The following is a 22,998-nucleotide window of genomic DNA, read 5'->3' on the forward strand; positions in this document are numbered from 1 at the left end:
ACCTGTTCCACCACCACGCCTCACTCAGCACAGAGAACTACCCAGTTGGATGCAGAATTTGTCCCCCAAATGCTTCATTTTAGGCCTTGGCTTCCAAGACCCTTTGTAATTCTTAACTCAGAAACTAAGTGGTCGGGGAGACACTGGTGGCCTACAAGCTTCTCTTTGAGCCTCGGGGCCAGTGGGGGACCCTCACCTCCTCCTGCCCTCATTCAGACTTTGGTTCAGAGATTGTGACATGTCACCCAGCTGGCTGCTGGCTCAGTGACATTAAAATTAGGTTTTCCCCAAGGAGCAGAGAGCACTTAATGAAGTTTATCCAGTTAGAGAGAGAGATGGCCAGGCAAGCCAGGCGGCAGTGGGGCAGGCCACTGCGGAGCCGGGGGGAGCGCAGGCTGGGACCTCGGCCTCAGAGAGGGCTTCTGTTTCCATGATGTCAGAGGGCGGAGCCAGCCCGGCCTCATATGGACAGAGCCGCGGCCACTGCCCCAGCCGCTCGCCAGCTTTGGATGCGGAGGTGAGAACGCGCCCATCTTACTCCCCAGGTGGAAGCTGAGGACCATTCTGGGCTCGGTCCCCACCTGGCTGGAGCTGAATTCCAGGCCCCAAGCCTGTCTGTCAGGTTTCCCAGCTGAGCACAGTCTCCAAGGGGACCTCTTAGGGTCAGGGTGAGCAGAAACAGTGCCTCCTATGCAAAGAAAGTGCCTTCGTGGACCCGGAATGCTTCCCCTCCGATTGCGTTTGAATACTTGGGGAACAAGTTTGGCAAAAGATATAACCTGAAGGATAAATAGCTTCATCTTTTTTTTTTTATGTCATTGGAAAAGGAGTGGAAATTACTAGCGTTCAGGAGGCCTGACTATCTGCAAATGCAGCCTTCGACTTGGGGCAAGACTGTCCCTTCTTCGGGGGTCGGATTCTGATGGGGCTGGGAGGGGTCCAGACGTGGGGCCTTTCACATCCAGTACATCTGATTCTTTGATCGTCTTGTATATTCCACCCCTGGCCTGTTAATAACACGTGTGGGTCTCTTTTTCTCTCCCAACCAGAAAAAGATTTACAAATACAAGAAAGTCCTGAGTAACCCAAGCCGTTGGGAAGTCGTCTTGAAGGAGATCCGAACTCTGGTGGACATGGCCCTGACGTCCCCCCTGCAGGATGACTCCATCAACCAAGCCCCACTGGAAATCGTCTCGAAACTGCTCTCAGAGGTAACGCTTCCCCGTGGCTTGATTTCGCACTGTGCCATCCCATTCCCCACCCACGCACCCCCCGCCACTTTGAAGTCGGCTTCCTTTACACCTGCTGAGTACCACCCGGTACCAAGCAGCAGAATCGAATTTGAGTCTGTGTTGTCTCCCTTTTGCGGGAGGAGGTGAGCGGTCCCCCAGCGACACAAGGGAGTTGAGGAGGAGGCTTGCCCCCGGTGCTTCCAGCTGAGCCGTCTAGGGACGATGGTAGAGTGGTTGCCACCCTGCTGTGCCCCAAGACTGGATTCAAGGGAGGACATGGTGGGTGTTGCTCTTGGGCCCGAGCTGGGCTGGCGATGGTGGTGATGGCAGCTAGAATTCTCTAGTTCGTTCCTGAGCGGGAACACGTCCGTGAAGCCCCCAGACTGCCCTTCCTATACCCATGGCGTGGGCCCGCCTCCGTCTCCCCCCGCCCCGTCCCCCGCCAGCACTGGAGGTCCAGGCAGACATGGCTCTCCGCTCTAATCATCCCTCACAGCCCATAGCTGTCCTTCAACTCACACAGGATATTAAAAGTCGAGAGATTTCACAACAAAATAGGGATTTCCAGGTTCTCTTTAAAAACGGTCGGAAAATCCAGCAGCACTTTGCAGCTCGCTGCTTAGTGCCGCCCAGCTGAGCCGTCGGCTTTGCCAGGCAGCCCCACACTTTGAGTGTGTGCCGTGTGCCAGGCGCTGTTCTGCGCACTTGGATGAAGATGGTCCCCTGCCCTCCTAGAGCTTACGTTCTGGCAGGAAAGACAGTGGGACCTGAGGCTTTAATCCGTCAGTTAGGCTGCCCGATGGAGGGCGAGGGGTGCTCGGAAACATCTCTCTGTTTACTGTGCTCCAGTACTATTTTAAGCACTTGACAGATATTAATACTTCTCTCATTTATTTGCCTGCCTGGCCCTCCAGGGACACTGGGGTTGATGACTCCTGGTTTCAGCTATGCGTGGCCGGCAGAGCTATCTCTCTGTCCCTCTCCCCAGGGAGCGGCCCCTGCTTCTCTGGCTGCCCCGGTGCCCTTGATGACTTCTCCCAGCCCCCCCACCTCGGACTCCGGCACAAGTTCCCTGCTACCTAGAACCTCCGCTTTCTCTGCAGACCCAGGCTGGTCACTGCCCGTTGGTCCAGGAAACTGGCCCAGGCCTTCCATGTCTGCTGAATAGAGAGGGTCCCTCGCCCCGGGAGGAGGTGGGAGCGAGAGGTAGAAAGTGGGTGGCAAAGGAGCAGAGGACGTGTCTGCCCTCGGGTGGGAGACCAGCCTCGTCCCCCAGAAGAGTAAAGACCGTGGCTCTGAAATGAATCATGGTCAAGGTCTGGGATTTGAGGCCTGTGCCGTACACCCGGCCTCGAGTCCAGGCTTCCCACCTGAGCGGGAAGGGCTTGTCGGCAGGCCCGGGACTGGCTTCTCATCTGGAGAAGGGGAAGCAGCTCGCCCTCAGGAAGCACCTGCTACATGCTGGGCAGGCGCCGGGTGCCACGCACACAGCATCCCATCTGATCCTCACGCTCCCCGAGAGACAGCCCTTGCTGTCTCCATTTCACAGATGGGAAAGCTGAGGCCCAGAGATACCGAGTGACCTGCCGAGAAAGCAGTGGGGCCGGGAGTTTCACCTTAAGGCTGTCTAGCTCTTACTGCAGAGCTGCACCGCCCACCCCATCAACCCCACCAGTCTCAGCCGCCATCACACCGTCATTAAATCAGGCTTGTCGTCAGGACGATGGCGAAGGTGGCAGACGACACTGTGGCCGACCTCTGGTGGGATTTCTCGTCCGTCTCAGATACGTTTCATGTGACCACGTGCTCGTGGGCTTTGCATCACTTCTGAGGCTTTAGATAAGGATCTCAAAGTCAGCTGATCCCAAGCGCCAGGGGAGAGAGACAGAGGCATTTAAAGGAAAAATAAGGAGGGAGCTTGGATTTGCTGTGCACCAACTGTGAGTCAGGCAAGGGGTCCGTGCTATCCCCAATTTACCGCTAAGAGCGCTGTTTGCGAGGGACAGAGCTGGGGCCGCAGCCCAGGTGGCGTCCCCTCCAGGGAGGCTAGCGCCTCCCTGAGCGATGCTGACGTTCTCTGAACATGTCCTCTGTGACGGTCACAGTAGCGGGCATTTACACCAGCCCTTTTACCTGTCTCCCAGCGACCCTGCAAGGTAAGTATTAAAACATACGGAAATGTAAACGGAGGCTCCAAGGGGTTAAGTCGCCTGCCCAGGGTCACTTGGGTGAGGGGTAGGCAGGACCCAGGCCCAGGTCTGCCCAATTGCAAAGCTCATGTGACATTACCTGAATCGGTAGAGACTTTTTCGTGAGTGAGGGACCCGGCCACCAAGGACGGCAGTTAAGAGCAGGTGTGCAGAGTGAGGAAGACCCGGTTCTCCTCTCAGGAGCTCCCTGGCCTTGCTCAGGGTACTGGATCTCTTAGTGCTGTTTTCATCTATGAGTTGGGGCTAAGATTAGCACCCGTTTCACAGAATTAGGGATTGGATGCTCTAATACGTATACAGTGCCTGGCACTGTGCCTGATGTATAGGGACCAATTGATAACAGGTCACATTTCTGTTATCGTGGGAGATGGCTGTGAACTTGACCTTCAGCACCCTCAGCTAGATGTCTAGAGGAGATGGGTGGAAAAACAAACTCTCCCTCTTTCTTGCCCTTTTTTGTGTATGGACTGGATTCCCTGTCTGTTCTCTTTACGTAAGCTGTTCCTGAGGCCTCCTCCTAAGAGGCCCCAGGCATCACCAAAGCGACCAGAAGGTGGGCAGGATCCCAAGGGAGGGAAGGGGAGGACAGGCCTGTTAAAGCTGGCATCCCCACCCTCCCAGGCCTTTGTTGGGTTGAGTGTGTGGAGTGGCCGCTCGGTTCAGGATTCAAGTGTCCCCTCCAGGCCAGTGGCTGTTAGTGAGAGCTCTCCACCCCGGGTCAGAAATGGCCTTAGTGGAGAGAAGTTTCCCTGCAGAGTGCCATGTGCCGTCACCGGTGACTGGGACCAAAGAAACGGCACCTGTGTTTGCCAGAGGCTCTTCTTGGAAAGGTGCATGGGTGTGGTGAGGGATGGCTGGTCCCTTGGGAGCTCCCACGGCAGCCTGAAAGATGGAACCTCCCCTCGCATGGACTGAGCTGTATAGCTCAGTGGTTGGCGGTATAGGCTTTGGAACAGGACGGACAGGGGTCAGATCTCCACTCCACCACCTGTTACCTGTGCTCCCGGGTGAGCCACTGGTTGCTCATCTGTCACTGGGATAATAGAACCTATCCCAAGAACAGGAAATGGGTGGGAGGAGGGTAGCAAAGCCCTGACAACAGTGCCTTAGGTGTAGTGAGTAGGAAAGACCAAAGCCAGGCTTTCCTCTGCCCTCGGCTGAAAAATGGCTGGTGTTCAATAATCTGTCATAAACGGGGTGCTCAAGCCGCACCAGCATCCACAAAAAGAAAAAGGTGTTAGAATCCAAGAAACATCCTCCCGCGTGTCCTGGATCCCAAGCACATAAGTCAGGCGGTCTCCATGGGAACCGGGACGCTCGTGGCGCTCAGGCACTGACCCTGGTTCTGTGCCGCCTTCACCCCTTGGGCAGCCAGCTTACTGGACAAAAGGAAATCCACGGCTCACTAGCTTTTCTTCCACTGGTAGCTGGTGTAAATGCATCAGCTAACAGGTACTTCTCAAACCTGTTCAGCCCGTGGAGCTCTTTCTAGAACCCGGGAACAGTCGATCTTGGGGTTTACTGCCCAACGAGGAGGTGCCTTATAAACAGCAAACACGGCTGTTAGGAAATAAGAGTTGATACCAGTGAAAGCTTGTGTCCACTGAGACAGATGGTCAGAGCAGAACACACCAGGACACTAGCAAAAAAGACAATAGTGGCTGTTTCTGAGTTTTTTTCACTGTCTCTTGCTTATTGCATATTCATCCCTTTCCTCATTTGCAACCTCATTCGCCTCCTCATTTGCATACACAGGATGGTGGTCACAGGTACCAGCTGTGTAAGCAAATTCCAGATTGCGGGGCGGGGCAGGGCGGGGCGGTCGGGGGGGGGGGGGGGGAGAAAAAAACCCTAGAAATTTAGCAAGTTTAATCCATTCCGCTTAATATTTTTGCAAGTTGATTGCTAGAATTTAAACATAGCTAGACCATCTTGGGCCAACTCATGGAACACTAGTGTTCCCTGGGAACCTAGTTTGGGAACCACTGAAATATTCCATGTGCTGCTCCCCAAAGACTACCCGGCACAAAGTCAAGGCCCGAAAGTCTGTTTCTTTACATGTTTATTATGAAGCTGCCTCCGGCCTTCCAAGTGGCATGTGTCACTATGACGAGGGCCAAGCATGAGTTTAAGCCCAAAGAAGAGCCCCATCTGCGGAAGAAGAAACTGTCTCACTGAGAAGTGACCAGTCCAAGGTCACGTCACTCCAGTGGTGAAACAGGGACTTGGAACTCAATTCTTCCTGCCCCGAAGCCATCCTTCCCCTGCTTCCGACCCTGCCTTTGAGGGTCTTCTGATCTATTTAATTAAGAAAAAGTGACAAGTGCCCTCTGTCCGAGGGGCTGAAAGCATTTGAAACTGCATGGACCTTTGAGATGCAAATGTGCCATTTTATTTATTAATTTAATTTTTATTGGAGTATAGTGGATTTAAAATGTGTTTCTGCTGTACAACAAAGCGAATCAGTTATACGTGTACATATATCCACTCTTTTTTAGATTCTTTTCCCATATAGGCCATTACAGAGTATTGAGTTCCCTGTGCTACATAGTAGGTCCTTATTAGTTCTCTCCCTTATATATAGTAGTGTGTATGTGTCAGTCCCAATCTCCCAATTTCCATTTTATTAATAGTGTGTTTTGCTTTGTTTTCCTCCTGCTCTCTCCGCTCATCCTTCAGAACACAAACTTGACTACCCAAGAGCATGAAAACATCATTGTGGTAAGTCCCGGGCAGCCCCTCTCCCTCTGCCCACAAGCCTCCCCTGGTTTGAGTGAACTCTTGAAATGCCAGCGTCATCCCCCAGCACGGTGGCCTTGCTCAATTTTTGTCTTTTCTATCAGGCCAGACATGTCTCCCTCCTGCCTTTGCACGTGTCAGAGCCCCAGTTGATTGGGGGGATGTAATTATCAGTCTCTGAGGTTGGTAGCAAATGTGCCTTAATCGCCTCCTCCTTCCCGAGTCGGTCGCAGGGAGAGGAGGCCGGAGATGGCAGAGACCGTATAATTTACTCTCAGCCCGTAACCCTGTTTAGCTGAAAGGTAAACTCTCTCTTTCTTGCGCCAGGACATGCTCCCAATTAATCCACACCTAGAAACCCGGATTGAATTTCCCTCTGATGTGCAAAGTGCGATGGTAGTTTCTGGGACTTGACTTTGGTGTGAGCATCTTTGGTGTAAAATATCTTCCTGGGTGATTTTAAACTATGAAATGTGGTTCTCCCAAGAGAGAAGAAAGAAATGAAGTTGCACCTACTGGGTGCCAAGCACTGAGCTCTGTATTTGAATCCACAGGTAACTAAGATGGCCCCTGCACCCAAGGAGTTCTTGGTCTATTAAATGAGATCACTGCAAAAATAAGAGGCGTGTAACATAGAGAGTAGAGTGATAAACTCACCTGGGAAAGAAGCCAGAGAGCTTCCCAAAGGCAATGATGTCTGAGCCGGATTTCGAAGGATCAATAGGAGTTTGCCAGATGGCAAAACAGGGGAAGGGCTTTCCAGAGGGAGAAAACAAAGCATGCAGAGAAATTTTTTTTTTAATATTTATTTATTTGTCTGCGCTGGGTCTTTAGTTACGGCACGTGGGATCTTTGTTGCCACGTGCGGGATCTTCAGTTGCAGCATGTGCAGGGATCTAGTTCCCTGACCAGGGATCGAACCTGGGCCCCCTGCATTGGGAGTGCGGAGTCTTAACCGCTGGACCACCAGGGAAGTCCCATGCACAGAGGTTTAAAGCAACCTGGTATATTCTGGAAGCTTCAGCATTGCTGGAGCATAAAACCTAAGGAAGTAGGAAGCAGGAAGGCAGAACTTGAAATGGAAGTGAGAGGCAGAGCTTTGTGTGCCCAGGAAAGGACCTGGAACATTTACCCGCCCAAGAGGTCCCGCAGCTGCAGCCTTTGACACAAGGGCCACATCCCAGACACCGTGCCCCTCTGAGCTGCTTTAGGGCTTCGGGAGCCCTGGCCAGCCTTGGCCCTGGCCAGCCCGGCCTGGAGAATCACCCTCCATGCTGCAGCTGGGTCCTGTGGGCTCCAAAGGAGGTGAGCCTTAGGGCTTTTATCCTGGAGAGTAAAGGCAGCAGCTTCTGTGGTGTCCCAACCGCAGTGTCTGGCGCATAGCAGCTGCTCAGTGGGTGTCTGCTAAGAATATAGAGGTTTTTCCCATGCTCTGCTCTGACGACCCATTGCCTCCTCTTGCTAGAACAGGGGCAGCATCAGCCTGGACCTCCCCAGTCACCCACCACCGCGTTTCTCTGGCATGTTATTAATTAATAAATTCACTTAACAAAACATTCGTTGACATGTGAGGACAAGTATGTGCCAGACGCTGGTCTCTGTTGCACAGACAGAGCCACCGTTGAGGGATTACTGTGTGCTGGCGGGACCTGACAGATAATCCAGAAATCACGTGGTCTGGGCTTGAGATTCGTTCAGGGTGTTAGGGGAGCACAGCGGGCAGGCACCTGACCTCCTCTCTCAGGGAGGGGACGGGGAGGGGGATGGAAGAGCGCTTCAAGGAGGAGGTAAGTGAACCGAGTCTTAACAGGTGGATAGGATGCTCCTGGGAAAGGCAGTCCAGGCAGGGAGCCCAGCACAGGCAAAGGCAAAGAGGCTCTCGCTGGTGGAGAAGCAGGCAAGGACGTGGGTGCCGGGGAAGGAGTTGGCATCTTCCCCTCCTGGTTGGCAACACCTGTGGGTCCCACTGTACACCTCAGCCCTGGAAGGAGGGTCAGGGCTTTGGACTTGGGAGGAGCCTGGGAAAGGAGTTGTGATCTGAGAAATCCAGCCTGCATTTATTCAGCTAATTTACTGGGCTGACCCCTAATGGGACTGGGCTGAGCTTCCCTGCTCAGTGGGGATGCCTGAGAACAGGGAAGAATTTGAACTCAGGGTCTGACCCTCAGCCGCCCGTTTTACAGCCTTGCTTTCAGTGTTCTCTATTACCAATGCTGTTACTATCGTGAAGCCTTCTGTAGCCGCCTTTCGTTCCAGCCATTACATTTTCTGATTTGACCTGTTGGCAATTAGTCTTCTCCCAGTGGGGCTTGGTTTTTGTTTTGTTTTTTATGCACTTATTTTTCAAAAGTACTTTCACAAGTAATTTAAGTTGGTTTTATTCAACCCATCAGTCAGGCATCAGTGCCGTGGGTAATTGTTAGCTGGTAACAGCTGGCGTGTCACTGGACAAGCGTGGACCTGGAGTCCAGACTCCGGCGGCGTTCCCACGTGCTGGTGAAGAATGTGGGCTTAAAGCTGAGTGTGGTTCAAGTTCAGAGCTGAGTGCAGACCCTGGGCTCACCCCCTACCAGCTGTGACCTTGGGCGAGTAATGGAAGAGCTTTTAATTTCACTTAAAATATCTTTAAAATATTCTTTAAAGTACTTTTGTAAGGATTTCATGAGCATATTTTCATTGTTTAAAAAAAAAAAAAAAAAAAGATTTCACCCCATCCCAGCGGCCCCTTCAGAGGCAGCCCTGGAGGTTTTCGTGGGGTGGCAAACCCATGGAGACAGACACGGTTGTGTTTTTATTTTTTGCTTTTAACCTTAAAGATGCGAAGCTTGATATGTCGTCCTGTGTTCGATTTTTCACTTAACAGCATGTCTTGAAGATTCTTTCAAGTCAAGACGTGCAAGCACGTGTCTAACCCAGGGTTTCTCACCCTCGGCACTAGTGACATTTGGGCATGGGTGATGGTTTGTGGTGGGGCCGTCCTGGGCATCGTAGGATGTTGGGTAGCATCCCTGGCCTCCACCCACTAGAACTCCACCCAGCATTCCCCTGTTGTGATGATCGTACTGTCTCCACACCTGCTAATATCCCTTGGGAGGGGGGCAGAGCTGACCCTGGTTGAGAACCACTGTTCTACCCCATACTCCATTCTTTCCACTGGCTCTAGAGTATTTGTATTTAACCAGATGGCCATTCAGATCATTTCCAGCTAACTTGACACTCTAAGCCTCAGTCCCCTCATCTATGAAATGTGTGTGATAGCAGTGCCATTTCCTACAGGACTGCTGGGAAAGTTAAATGGGCTAACACACCGAACATGCTTGGAAGAGGGCTAGGCTCATAGCAAGATGCCACAGAAACATAAAATCTTCTTATTAATAATACGATCTAAAATGATCCTTACTCTGTGACTGGGGCAGGCCTTGTAACAACCTCCCTGACCCTCTGTCTCTTCATCTGTACAAATGGAAATCACTACCGCTTGACCTCACAGAGTTGTCGTGAGGATCAAATGAGATAATAGCTGTGGAAGCGCGGAGCCCACGCCTGACGCCCACTGTGGGCGCTTAATCTGTTCCCACTCCTTTATTCTTTGATTCATCCCTGTGAAAGAGGTGGGCCCAGCTTGACTGAAGGGGCTGAAGCCAGGAGGATACACCCTGCAGGTAATCCCTCCTCCCAGAGGTGGTCCCAGAGCTCAGTGTGGGGAGCAGAGCCGCGGGCCAGGCAGCGACTGGAGGGCTGGGGGAGGCCCTTGCCCCGCCCCGCCACCGATGCTGTGGCCTGACCTCTCCCTGCGTTCACCAGCATGGGCAGCAGAGAGTTCCCACCTGACAGGCTGGGCGCTGAACTTCTGAAAATGAGCGTGCAGAGCCCGAACTGTGGGCCCGGCCTACTTTGGGGTGTTTCATCGTCTTTCATTGCCCCATTTCTCCTCCTATGGAGTTGTCACGAGATGGGTTGCTTGTTTCCTGGCCGTGTGGAGAGCCCGGGCTGAGAAGTAGCATGGTGAATAATTCAGGCTCCTGGGTCACACACATGGCTTCAAATCCGGCCCCAGCACATTCTCACCATGCGACCTTGGGCAGCAGACTTTATCTCTCTGAGGAGAGGGCAAGACGCACACCCCGCTCCCAGCACACAGTGAAGATTAAGTGACGTGACACAGCCCAGAGCCCAGCACAGGCAGTGCCTGCCACAGCTACGGCTATTGTGGGTGTGGCTGTTGGTATATTATTATCATCAGTGCAATGATTGGTCCACGTAGCTGCGGGGGATTGTGAGAGGGTGGTGGGCTCAGCCTTGCAGTCAGGTCGGAGCCCACCAGCCCCCTTCCCACACCGTCGGGGAGAGCTGCCTGTGGTGATGGACATGCTCTCCATCTGCGCTGGGCATTGCAGTGGCCACTAGGTTCATGGGGCCGGTGAGCACTGGAAATGCGGTCAGTGCGTCTGAGGAACTGCACTTTCAATTTCATTTCCTTTCGAATCGTTTCTTGGGAATTCTGTGGCGGTCCAGTGGTTGAGACTCCGCGCTTCCACTGTAGGGGGCACGGATTCAATCCCTGGTTGGGGAACTAAGATCCCGCAAGCCATGGAGTGTGGCCAAAACAAAGAAAAGAAAGAAAGAAAGAAATCGTTTCTTCCGTGTCAGTTACAACGGGAAGAGTTGCACGTGGCTAGTGGCTACCGTGTTGGACCGCCTAGCCCTAGGCGAGTGAGACCCTGGGCCCCCTCTCCACTTGTTGGTCAGCCTGACCGTTGCTGCTGTGAAGCAGAGACTCAGCTTTTGATGATTTCGTCTTCCACGTAATGGGGAAGATGGGCCGGTGGTCATCCCCCTACTGCCATCGAGCTACGTGTTCCTTCCCCTAACAGCCCTGAGACAGGCGGAAGCCCTCACCGAGGGGTACCCACCCACATCCAAAGGCCCTGCTTGCGGGAGCAGAGCCAGGAGACCCTCTGAAACCAAGCAGGCAGGGTCTGGGCTACGGGGCTCAGTGATGGGGAAACCCTGTCATCACAGAGCCTTCCTGAGGAGTCAGGCGAGTCCAGTACGGTCCCCCTGTGCTGGTGTCAGTGACAAACTGTACTCCAGGCAGTGGGCTTATCCCAAGCCTGAGACACCAAAGCTTCTAGAGTTTTCTCTCATCACCTCCCCTCAGCAACCCTGTGAATTGGTAACTCTAGTTTTCCACGTTTTGTAGACTAGAATACGAAATGTCCAGAGAGGCCAAGCTGCTCACTCAGTCACACAGCCCGGCAGTCTCGGTGCTGGGTCCTGGGTCTCCCGTTTCCTAATGTTGTGACCAGTGTGGAACTGGGTCCTGGGTCCCCCATTTCCTAATGTTGTGACCAGTCCACAACGAGTGGACTTCACATAGGCATTAACCATCCATCCCATAATGAATGTTTATGGAGAGCTGGCCTTACCTCAGGCTGGGAGAGGCACTTTACACCAGGGGTTCTCAGTTGGGGCCGATTTTGTCCCCCAAGGGGAATTTGGCAATGTCTGGACATAGCTTTTTTTCCATTGTTCCAATTTTTTATTTGAGTTTGAAATTTAGCAAAATCATTAAAACAGAAATTATGGAAGGGGCAGAAAAATCAAGAATCAAACACCATCTGAGCCATGGGAACCTTGCATAGGAATGGCAGTGGGAACAGGTAACAGTGTACAGCTGGCCTAAGAAGGCTCGGTGGTGAGACTTCCCTGGCAGTCCAGTGGTTAGGACTCCACACTTCCAATGCAGGGGGCGCGGGTTCAATCCCTGGTCGGGGAACTTAGGATCCTACACGCCACGCAGCGCAGCCACATTTTAAAAAAAAAAAAAAAAAAAAAAAAAGACTCGGTGAGGAATGAATTCAAGGGGCATTAGAAATTCTAACCTCCCTTAATATAAAATGAAGTGCATCTGGAGACAGGTTTTTTTTGTTGTTGTTGTTTTTTGCGGTACACGGGCCTCTCACTGTTGTGGCCTCTCCCGTTGCGGAACAAAGGCTCCGGACGCGCAGGCTCAGCAACCATGGCTCACGGGCCCAGCCGCTCCGCGGCATGTGGGATCTTCCCAGACCGGGACACGAACCCGTGTCCCCTGCGTCGGCAGGCGGACTCTCAACCACTGCGCCACCAGGGAAGCCCTGGAGACAGTTTTGATTGTCATGGTTGGCTTGGGGGTTGAGAGCAAGGATGCTACCAGCCATCCTGCAGTACACAGGACAGCTGCGCTGCAGGCAAGGGCCAGCCCCAGGTGCTCACAGGGCCAGGCTAAGAAGGCTTCTCTGCACAGATTACCTCCGCTCACCCTCAAAGTGATGCTCTCTGGTCCACCTTCCTGGTGGGGACCACAGGGTTAAGAGAGATGAAATAACTTGCTCTAATGGTCACATCATAGCAAGTGCCTGAAGCAGGACTTGCACCCAGGACTCTGCCCCCAAAGCCTGGGCTTATAACCACCACGCGTCCTGCCTTGTAGGCAGGCAGTATGGATCCACGGGGGACGCGGATGGTCATCAGCAGGTCGTGAAACCCCTAAAGCTGCATGCATCGTTACAGATGGATATTTGTAGGGGGCAGCCCAGAGATTTTATCAGCTTCGCAGTGGGAGCCACGTACCCCCCCCCCACACACACAATTTAGGAGCTCTGGCCGGCAAGTTAGAGGATGGCTTTTTTGCCCAGAGGGTGACAAGGAGGTTGTGCTTTCCACCGTGAGTTAACCATCTTACGTAGACACCCCCACCCCCACCCCTACGATTCCTTCCAAGAGATTCCGACTGACGTTTGTTCCTTTTGTTTCAGGCAATCGCTCCTTTGCTGGAAAACAACCATCCACCACCAGATCTCTGTGAATTCTTCTGCAAGGTATGGCACTGCTGAAGCAGGCCTGTGTGTTCAGGAAGCAGCCTGTCTCAGTATGTGCACGGCAGGGGTTGGTTTTGCTGAAAACCAAACTTAGACCCTCCCCCGGCCCCGACCCAGGTCAGGGCCCCAGACACAGCCAGAGACAAGCCAGGCACCCCGTTCTTGGGTTACAGCCCCCTCTCCGCCACACAGGTGATAAGCGAGGCCCAGGGTCAGACCAGCAGGTCAGGGAGGAGCATCAGAGTTTTCCTTGGAATGTCTTCCTGGCTGTCTTGGGAGAAGTTTGCAGCAGACTTTCTGAGCTCCTTACATCAGAGCTGGGCTATTATTATTAGCCAGGGCTCCTGTGAGCACCGGCCGGCCCACAGTGAGGGCACAGCCGTGGGGCTTTCCCTGAACAGGGCAGGCAGGCGGGGGATGCCAGGTGAGCTTGGAGGAGCCCTGGAGCAGGACATCCAGTCCCAGGGACCCCATGCCAGGCCAGCCTTGCAGTGGGATCTACGTGGAACATCCCCAGAGCACGTCAGGGACCAGGCATCCCCCGTCTGAGAGCACCTTGGTGGCCGGGGGCCTGGACCAGCACACGATCCTGTTTGATCCTTTGCTGGGTGATTTTTTTTTTTTTTTTTTTTTTTCCTGTACTCGGGCCTCTCACCGTTGTGGCCTCTCCCGTTGCGGAGCACAGGCTCCGGACACGCAGGCTCAGCGGCCATGACTCACGGTCCCAGCCGCTCCGCGGCATGTGGGATCTTCCAGGACTGGGGCACGAACCCGTGTCCCCTGCATCGGCAGGCGGACTCTCAACCACTGCGCCACCAGGGAAGCCCCTGGGTGCTTTTTTTTAATGCAATGGTCTGATGTCCTTGGAAAGTCGCAGGGCCTGGCTTTGCTGCTTTCCCAGCGCTCCCCTGCTCTTCCTCTCGCCGACCCCCTTCACCGAGCTTGTTCCTTCCACGGCCACACACCGTCCTTTGGGGGTGTGGGCTGTGTGCACCAGTGAGACAGGCGCGTGGGGTGGCAGAGCAGGCTCCTGGGGACCTGCTGGTTCTGGGGTGAAGGGGACCGTGGTGCACTTATTGCTCCTCTGTCCCCTTACCCAGGGAGCATGTCCTCTGTGTGTGTTAGGGGACGCAAGCTTTAGGGAGACAGGATCACATCATCCTCTTTGGCCCTGTCTCTCCATCAGCAGACCTTTCCCAGCGACCCACAGAGCAGAGGGTGGGCCCAGCCTGCTACCTGAAATGCCCAGGTGCATCTCTTAATGTGGGCGTGTGCCAGTGCATGGCCTCTGGCCCACGCGGGTGAGCCCCGAGTGTACAGTTGTGTGTGTGTGTGCAAGAGCGTGTCTAGGCATCGGGCCCTGTGCTGTACCAAGGCCCCCCTGCCCCGTGGGGAACAGCTGCGGAAGGAGTAACCACTTGGTGGGACTGCACACAACTAAGACAGGCCTTCTGTGCCCCCAGCACCTGGCGTTGTGCCCCCAAGCAGGGCAGTCAGGTCACCCAGTGTTTGGGCTCCTGAGAGAGCGGCCAGCTGCTCCCTTACCTGTCCCGGCGGGTCATCTCCTCTCTCAGTATTTTGTCCCATTTAATCCAGACCTGCTCCTTGTTCCCCTCTCAAGCTGGGTGGTTTCTCCCAGATCTCACAGCATTCAGACTTTTGTTCTAGAACAATGGACCTTTGTTCAAAGTAAATCATACCTGAGTGTTCCTGGTAGCACAGTTTGAAAAACAGTGATGTGGAGGACACCATCCCTTTTGGCATTTCCTGATAGAACTCCCTGGGTAGCTGCCCTGCCATTTGGAGCAAGGGGCCCAGGCACAGGGATCGGTGAGACTCAGGGCTGTTTTCCCTCGGGTTGGGGGGGGGTTGGAGTTGCAGCCTCAGCACTTCCTCCATCAGGCAGCCCACCCAGAGAGGAAGGCTTGAGGGAACAAAGTCGCCTCCACTGGGTCCACTTGGCCAGCTCTCTGGACACGTCCAGGCAGCCTCTCCTGCCAGACTTGGAAGCCAGGACCCCGAGATTTGGGGAAAGTTTACTTATCAAGAATAGTCTAGGATTTCTAATATCCCAAGTCCAGCGTCCTCTTCCAGGGTTGGAAACAGCACCTTCAGGCCCAGGCAGGTTTAAATGTGGTGGAGCGCATCATCTGTTCCACCCGAAGGCCATCAATTTCACTTTGAAAAATAAAAACCCCCATGCTGGTGAGATAAAATACTTCCAAGAGCTGCGTGTGGCCTGCACCCTGCAGCCAGCTTATCAAAGCCTTCAACTGAGAAGTCACAGAATTTTCGAGATTCTGGCATCCAAGCACTAACCCCCGGTATTCTTGCACCTGATTTTCAAGAGACTCTGGTAGACCCCGAACCTTAGCGCTGTGGGGATCTTGCCCTGTTCAATAGGATTGTGTGGGAACGGACTCCCGTCTGTACCCCCTGAAACAACCTCAGACCGTCAGTCAGATCAAAACAAAAAGCAAACGGAAGATCCCATCCCCACCTCCTTCTCTCACTCCCCCAAAATGAACAAAAAGGTGTGCAGCAGTATTGAGCAGGGGAACCCAGGCACCAGAGCCGGGCTCACTGCCCCGAGCCACGGACCACGGTCAGGGCTTCCGCAGGCCCCGACTGGACCCCGCCAGGCTCGGCGCTGACCATTTCCTCCTGCCTCCCCAGCACTGCAGAGAGCGGCCCCGGTCTATGGTGGTCATCGAAGTGTTCACCCCCGTGGTCCAGAGAATTCTCAAGCATAACATGGTAAGTTCCCCCGACACCCAGACCACAGAGCCAGGGGAGGGGCACAAGCTTCCAGTCTTTCGCTTTTCCAAAGATTTGGGGATGGGGTTGGCGGCTGACGGCCAGGGACTGGGCTGGGGATTCTGTTGCACCCTGTGGGTTTTCGTGCACCCTACCCGGCTTGGTTCTGTTTTTTGCTCTTAAGACAACAGGAGGAATCTTTCCACGGTAAGAATGACAAAAATCATGTGGCTGGGGGAAAAGAGATAGTTGTGTAGAGACACAAATAATATCTGTAGAAACTCAGCCCTCGAGGAAGGGGAGGGAACTCCTCACTCCTTAAGAGGGGGCTACCCATAGGAGCGTCCATGGAAAGGGCGGAAAGAGGGCTGCACAGTGCAGAGACCTGACAGTCGTGACCTCAGCCAGAGGTCAGGGTCTACGTCCACAGTGTTAAGTCACAGTGCGGCATGTCCCCTTGGTGTGATGTGAGGAGGAGGGCCCTGGACCTCGCGGGTCTTCTCTCTCAAACCCACCACCTCAGTCTAATCATAACAAAAACGTCAGACTAATCCCAGCTGAGGGACATTCTACAGCACACCTGATGGCCCTCAGAACTGCCAGGTCATCGAACACAAGGAGAGTCTGAGAAGCGGTCACAGCATAGAGGCCCTAGGAGACGTGATGAGTAATTGCAGTGGAGTTTTCTGGATGGGATCCTGGGACAGAAAAAGGACATTAGGGGAAAATCAAGGAAATCCGCATAAAGTATGGACTTAAATTAGGTTAATTTTAAAAAACATAGGCGCAGAATTTCATTGCGCACTCAGTGGTCCGGGCTCTTGTAATCTGCTGGCCCTTTTGCATTCTGTCCTCAGTCCAGTGAGAGCAGCAAATGTCATTGTTTTGTCTGTATTACACATGGGGAAACTGAGGCTGAGCAAAGTCCTCTAACTGGCCCCAGGGCCACAGCTGGGAATAAGAACAACTAGCGCCTACTCTCAGGTATTTACGGAGCACCTTTCAGAGCCGGATGCAGTGTGACGCTCCAGTGTATTATGTCATGTGACCCCCTTGACGGCCCGTGACCTCCTTCTGCAGATGAGGAAGCGGAAACCCAGAAAGTGCCGTGGGTTCCTCCCGGAACCTCTAGGCAGCTGTGATTTCTGTAGGTTACTCAGGGCCCTGTGGGCAGGTGTGGTCTCTCATGAGTGGTGCTAGGGAGCTGGCAGTCTGAAGCAAGGGCTGGTGTTCCAACAGGCTCTGCTGAGCCAGCCACCAACCTGGACTGACGTCGCCTGGGTGGCGTGGAGGTGTCTGTGTCATTGCATCACACGTTGGGCCACTGAATCGGTTGTGGGGTGACCGTGACTACTGCCCCCCCACCCTGTCGAGAGGCAGCATGTGAAAAGAGCTCTGAAAAGGGGTGACCTGCTCACAATTTGGTTTGTGAGGTAGCCTTCCTGTCTCGACACCAGATCCCCAAAGAATAGTACATAACCTACCCCCTTCCCCAGTCAGGAATGGAAAGTATGACACATGCGCCACTCTCCTCCATCCCACACCCCTGGCAGACATCATTAGCCAATTACAGCACTCCTCCTGCAGAGCCCAGAGTTAGCTTCAGTCTTTCTCTGCACAGCATTCCAAGCAGCCACTACCCGTTGTACCATGTTGGTACCCTACAGATTCTCTTTACCATTCTCCCTGAGTGATCACACACCATAATTAAATTGTTGCTTATTTCTGAGATCCTCCTTAATTTGAGATAAACGTATTTCTTGTTTTCTGAACAAGAACTAACAAAGAAACTCCCCTGGGGGATGGGTGTGTGTGTGTGTGTGTGTGTGTGTGTGTGTGTGCGCGCGCGCTGCCTTAATTTAGGCTTTAATCGTTGCAAGGGCACTCTCTGGCCTGGGCCAGCTGGGAGGCAAATGTCCCTGATTGTTAACTTCCCCCCCCCCCGTTTGTTTGTTTATTTATTTATTTATTTATTTATTTATTTATTCTTGGCTGCTTTGGGTCTTCATTGCTGCGCGCGGGCTTTCTCTAGTTGTGGCGAGCGCGGGCTGCTCTTCGTTGTGGTGTGCGGGCTTCTCATTGCGGTGGCTTCTCTTGTTGCGGAGCACGAGCTCTAGGCGTGCGGGCTTCGGTAAATGTGGTGTGCGGCCTCAGTAGTTGTGGCGCACGGGCTTAGATGCTCCGTGGCACGTGGGATCTTCCCGGATCAGGGCTGGAACCCGTGTCCCCTGCATTGGCAGGCAGATTCTTAACCACCGCGCCACCAGGGAAGTCCCCTGATTGTTAACTTTAAAGTCACTGTGGATGTGGTGTGAGGTGAGGGCCATGCCCTTTCAGAGTCCAGAGCAAAGGTTCTGGAGTTTCTTTTGCAAAGGACCTTTTCTCATCACAACACATCAGTGACAGAGCCACATCCCCAGGGCACCCCTGGCCAGGGTCCATGCCTCCTCAGGTGCGTAAGCATTTTTGCGCATTCCATGGTAGTGAATAGGCTGTTTAATAAGGGTTCTTTTAGGACATCTGACTTCAAAGGGGAAAATGTCAAATTTCAGGCAGCCTCCCAAGGCTTAACCATACAGCATCTCCCTTATACCTGGTTAGTTTTATGGGCCTGGAGTGTTGACTGTGTAATTTTCTGGATAAGAATCAGAACAGCTACAAGGCAGATCCAGAATTTATAGCATCTTTTGTGGCCTGGCAGAGACCGGGGACCCTCAGGCACGAATGCTTACTTCACTTTTAAAGAACTCCCCCGTATGGTCCCGGGGTCTGGGGATGCTGTAACGCTTCACGATCCCACTTGCTTTTAAAGTCCACTAACTGCACACTGAACTATGTCAAAGAGAACTGTAGACAGGACAGGGTGGGGGGTTAGGCCCTCCTGCAGAAGAGACAAATGTGACTGTGGCTCACACCAGGCACGGGAAGCGCGGCGGGCCTTCGGTGTCACCCGCTTCACACTCCCTAAACCTAAGTGATCGGCCGGGACAGCGTTTCGGAGCTGGCGTGGGGTGTCTGGTCACTGCCTGCCGCCAGCCACAGACCTGTCAGCACAGCCTGAGCCCTGACTTCACCCCACGTGCAGTGTTTCTCAAGGACACGCTTGAATGTTTGGGAAGTGGGGAAGGTCACACACCCCCGTGGTATTCTGGGATTTCAGAGCCTCCCCTACTCTCAGAGTGCATCTTTTGTCACTGTATCCCGGGTCCCGTTTCAGGGATGAGCAAACGGAATCTAGGTTAAGAGTCTCGAAGAATGTTACTCCTTGGGCCACAATAAAAACTAGATACAAATGGAAGCACCCCTTAAGTATGTCCCCCTGGAGATTCTAAACAGTTTGTTCAGCTGCTTCCCCAAGAATGATCACGGATCCTGTGCCCACATGCCACTCATTGGCGTGTTCTTGTGGCAGAGGCGACAAGAAGATGTGGCTGTGGCCTCTAGTGGCCCGTGATCTGACCTCCTACTTTCCAAAGGCAACATATTTGACTTTGCCAAAGAGGCAAAATGTCCCTCACCCACATGTTAAAAGGCCACCAGACCCATCTATAATGTTAATTTCCAGGGAAATGACCTTGACTATCCAGAAATCTAATAACAAAGATAATGGCAGTTAGCAGGGCTTAGTTGAATCAGTTTTCATAGAATCATAAAACGTTAAGGGTGGAAGGGGCCTAGAGATCGTTTCTTCAGCTCTCGTTCCACAGTGGAGACAGTGAGGCCCAGAGAGGGCCATGGCTGCACAAGGCCACACAGCTTTCCTGTTACCCTTTTCCCGGGGACTCAGGGACTCTGGGCAACTTCCTCAGTTTGAAAGCACAATCAAGCTTCCATCTTCTCTTCATGCAGGGGCCCCATCCTCTAGCCCAACACTCTGTGTGTGCGTGTATGTACGTATGTATTTGTGGTGTGTGTGCGCACGCATGCGCGTGCGCAGATCCTTCTGAGCTTTCTCGTGGCTTTTGCTGCCCTCCTTATGCAAAGGCATAACCCTAGTAGGCAGGATGGAAGCAGATGAGCCCCCGTCGTCTTGAGGATACTAATTCAGCCTCTCACTCCAGGTTGAAGAAGCACCAGGTGCTCTAGAAACTCGCTCCTGTGAGCTGGCAGGAGGGCGTGGGCGGGCAGTGTTCTGATCTGGGCTTTCCCCAGGACCCGCAGGATCGGTTAGATCTACAAGGAAAGTCTCCACAGGCTTTATTTTAGATTAGAGTCTGATCCAGGTTGCTTTTTATTAAATGGGTTCCCCCTGAGCAGGGGCAGGAGAAGAAACAGCGGAGTTTGGAGACCACCAGGCTTCCCTCCGATGTCTTACTGGTCAACCTCATCCCCACACCGTGACTTGCCCTCCTGGCCGTTCACAGCCCAGCACGCGGGTTCAGAAGTGCAGTGACGTGGGAAGGGACGCGGTCCTTTCCTGGCCCACGCCCTTCTCTCCTGCACCGCCTGTGCTGCTTCTCCTGACACGTCCCCGAGCCGACAGCCACCTTGGACGTTGGCCTTTCCCCTCTTAGCTGAGAAAGCAGGGGGCCCAGAAACTCTCGGGGGACGGCACAAGAGGAGCCGGTCCCCGCTGAAGGCCAGCTGGGCATCTGCAGGCCCCCGTGCAGCCGCGCAGAAGGGAAACACACCAGCTGGGCTGTTCTCCGAGCACGTCTGGGTGGCACGCTGACCCACAGGGTGGGTGACACGTGTCAGGGACCCTCCTGTGGCAGGACATCTCCCATCTCCACGGGCAGCCGTCGGGAGTTGTGAGGAGAGGGTGACAGGGCCGGTCCCTTCGAGTGAAAGATACTTGTGCTCTTAGGAAGAGATGGCTGGCATGTCCCGGTTGCCTTCCACCCCAGTGTCTCGGGCCAGAGTGGGTTCCCACCACCCCCTGGCCTCCTGCCTGCCTGTCTCCCCAGCTCCTGCCCTCTGCTCTCTCTGCAGGACTTCGGCAAGTGCCCGCGACTGAGGCTGTTCACTCAGGAGTACATCCTCGCCTTGAACGAGCTCAACGCGGGGATGGAGGTGGTGAAGAAGTTCATTCAGAGGTGGGTTCCTCAGCCGGGCCCCCTCCCCTTCCTGGCCTGCAAGCCAGCTTTCCTCTGCGCCCGGAACCACTCACTCCATCGATGCCTGGAGAGGAGCTGCTGGCGTTCAGAGGCCCCGAGCGTCTCATCTTCTATGAGCGTCTCCTGCGTCCTCCTGACCCCACGTGGTCTGAGGCACTTGCTTGCTGTGTGACATTGAGCCAGTCACTGTACCTCTCTGATCCTCTTTCCTCTGCTATCCACAGGGGTTGTCGTGCAGTTAAATGAGATGATATATGAGGAAGCCCCTAGCACAGTGCCTGATGCTCAGTAGGAACTCAGGAAATGGTTAACAGTCCTAAATAATAAGAGGATTTCTGTGGATCCCACCTGTGGGTGCTGGGTGTGTAGGGAACGATCTCCTGCTAGCCCAGGAGAGTCATCACTGGGGATTTGAACAGCCACCTCCCAGACTTGGCCTAGAGGAAGCCTGATATTCTGACTCTTACTTTTGGTGTTTGGGGCGGGGAGGGGGTGCTTTTGTTTTGATTTTTTAAATTTTTCTCTGTGCCTCAGTTTCCTCATCTGTAAGATGAGAACTATAGTACTTACTTCAGCTAGGTAACATGAGGATTCTGTGAGCTTATACACATAAACACCAAGAACGGTGCCTAAGTGTGATGGGAACGTTAGTGGTCGTCATCACGACTCTTCTCATTTTTTAAGAAAATCGTGACAGCCTGTTGAAGCCGGTTCCAAAAGATAGTCACCTGGAACTCACAAAGCATTTCCAAACCCAAGGAATGTGTCCTTCTGGGCACTTCCCTGGCAGTGCAGTGGTTAAGACTCCGCACTTCCACTGCAGGGGGCACGGGTTCCATCCCTAGTCGGGGAGCTAAGATCCTGCATGCCGCACGGCACAGCCAAAGAAAAATAGATAAATTAAAAAAAAAAAAAAGTTGTCCTGCTGGAACCCTGGTGACCCCAGGGTCCCTTTAAAGCACCCAGTAATGGTTTACGAAATTGTTTCAGGTTAGGCCTCTTAGTCCCAGCGGCCACACCAATTTTCCAGGAATGTTACAGGTATTATCCCCAGGCCCCAAGCAGCCCTGGGAGTAGGGATATTAGCCCCATTTTACAGATGAGAAAACTGAGGCACAGACCTAGCTGTGACGAATAACAATGGCTGGCATTTATGGAGGACTTAGCAAATGTGTCCCAGACCTCATGCTAGGCCAGGATCAGGTTGACCATAATAACTTTTCTTTCAAAGCAGGCCACTTGGAAAGGAAAATGAGGTGAATGATGGTTACAGAACCGCTGGGCATGAATTACAGACACAGGACGTATGGCCACTGTCCGCTGACTCTTCCCATGAATTAGAAAATTAGATCCTCACGGTACCCACTGAGGAGGGGGCCGTTGTCCCCATTTTCTAGCTTAGGAAAGAGTGCAGAGTTTAAGAAGCTCACCAAGGCCACTCAGCTGGGCGTGAACACAGGCTCCCTGGATCTGGAGCCCACGGTCCAGAGCTTGGCTCTCTGCTGCCTGCACATGGCAGAGCCAGGACGCAAATTGCCAACCCCCCAGCAGAGGACTTGCGGTGCCCCCCATCCCACCCCCCAGTGTGTGTCTGAAGGGCACCCCGTCTCCCCCTCCTCCCTGCCGTCACCTCACCTAGCCCTCTCCTCTTTTCTAGCATGCACGGCCCCACGGGGCACTGCCCCCACCCCCGGGTCCTGCCCAACCTGGTGGCTGTGTGCCTGGCCGCCATCTACTCCTGCTACGAAGAGTTCATCAACAGGTCAGTCCCCACCGCCTCGGGAGGGCCTGGGTGGGACACGCTTGCCCCAAGGACGGTGACCTGTACACACCTGGCCAGGCGGGGAGGTGGAATGGCTTCCACTGGACCTGCCTCAAGTGTGTTTGCCAAATCCCCTGTGTTCACTGGTGCCAGGGCCCAGAACCCAGGGATGTGACTGGAAAAGCAAACACTGTGAATCAATACTGGCACTGCAAGGCCGTCGTGTTGACTTGGCTTTAGGAACAAGTGTTTTATTCTGAAAATTTCTCACCAGCGGGCACATGTAACCAGAAGAAGACATGACGGAGCCACTGTCCTGGGTCCCCCCAGGGTTTGGGGGCAAGCAGCTTATTAGGGAGGTAACCCCAGGAAGCAGTGGGA

The 22,998-nt window shown here is 53.6% G+C and overlaps 1 protein-coding gene across 3 annotated transcripts in view; it reads left to right on the top strand.

Moving 5' to 3' along the window:
• The window catches only part of CMIP (c-Maf inducing protein), a 266,109-nt gene that overhangs the window by 212,516 nt on the left and 30,595 nt on the right, over positions 1-22,998 (top strand). For all 3 annotated transcript variants that reach the window (XM_067718738.1, XM_067718737.1, XM_067718739.1), the window contains 6 exons: positions 1,050-1,211; positions 6,122-6,163; positions 12,979-13,041; positions 15,718-15,798; positions 20,731-20,834; positions 22,513-22,617. In XM_067718738.1, coding sequence (XP_067574839.1) covers positions 1,050-1,211; positions 6,122-6,163; positions 12,979-13,041; positions 15,718-15,798; positions 20,731-20,834; positions 22,513-22,617 — 557 coding nt within the window. The remainder of the gene's footprint in view (positions 1-1,049; positions 1,212-6,121; positions 6,164-12,978; positions 13,042-15,717; positions 15,799-20,730; positions 20,835-22,512; positions 22,618-22,998) is intronic.

Source organism: Pseudorca crassidens, chromosome 20 (genome assembly GCF_039906515.1).
Source record: "Pseudorca crassidens isolate mPseCra1 chromosome 20, mPseCra1.hap1, whole genome shotgun sequence".
Lineage (NCBI taxonomy): Eukaryota > Metazoa > Chordata > Mammalia > Artiodactyla > Delphinidae > Pseudorca > Pseudorca crassidens.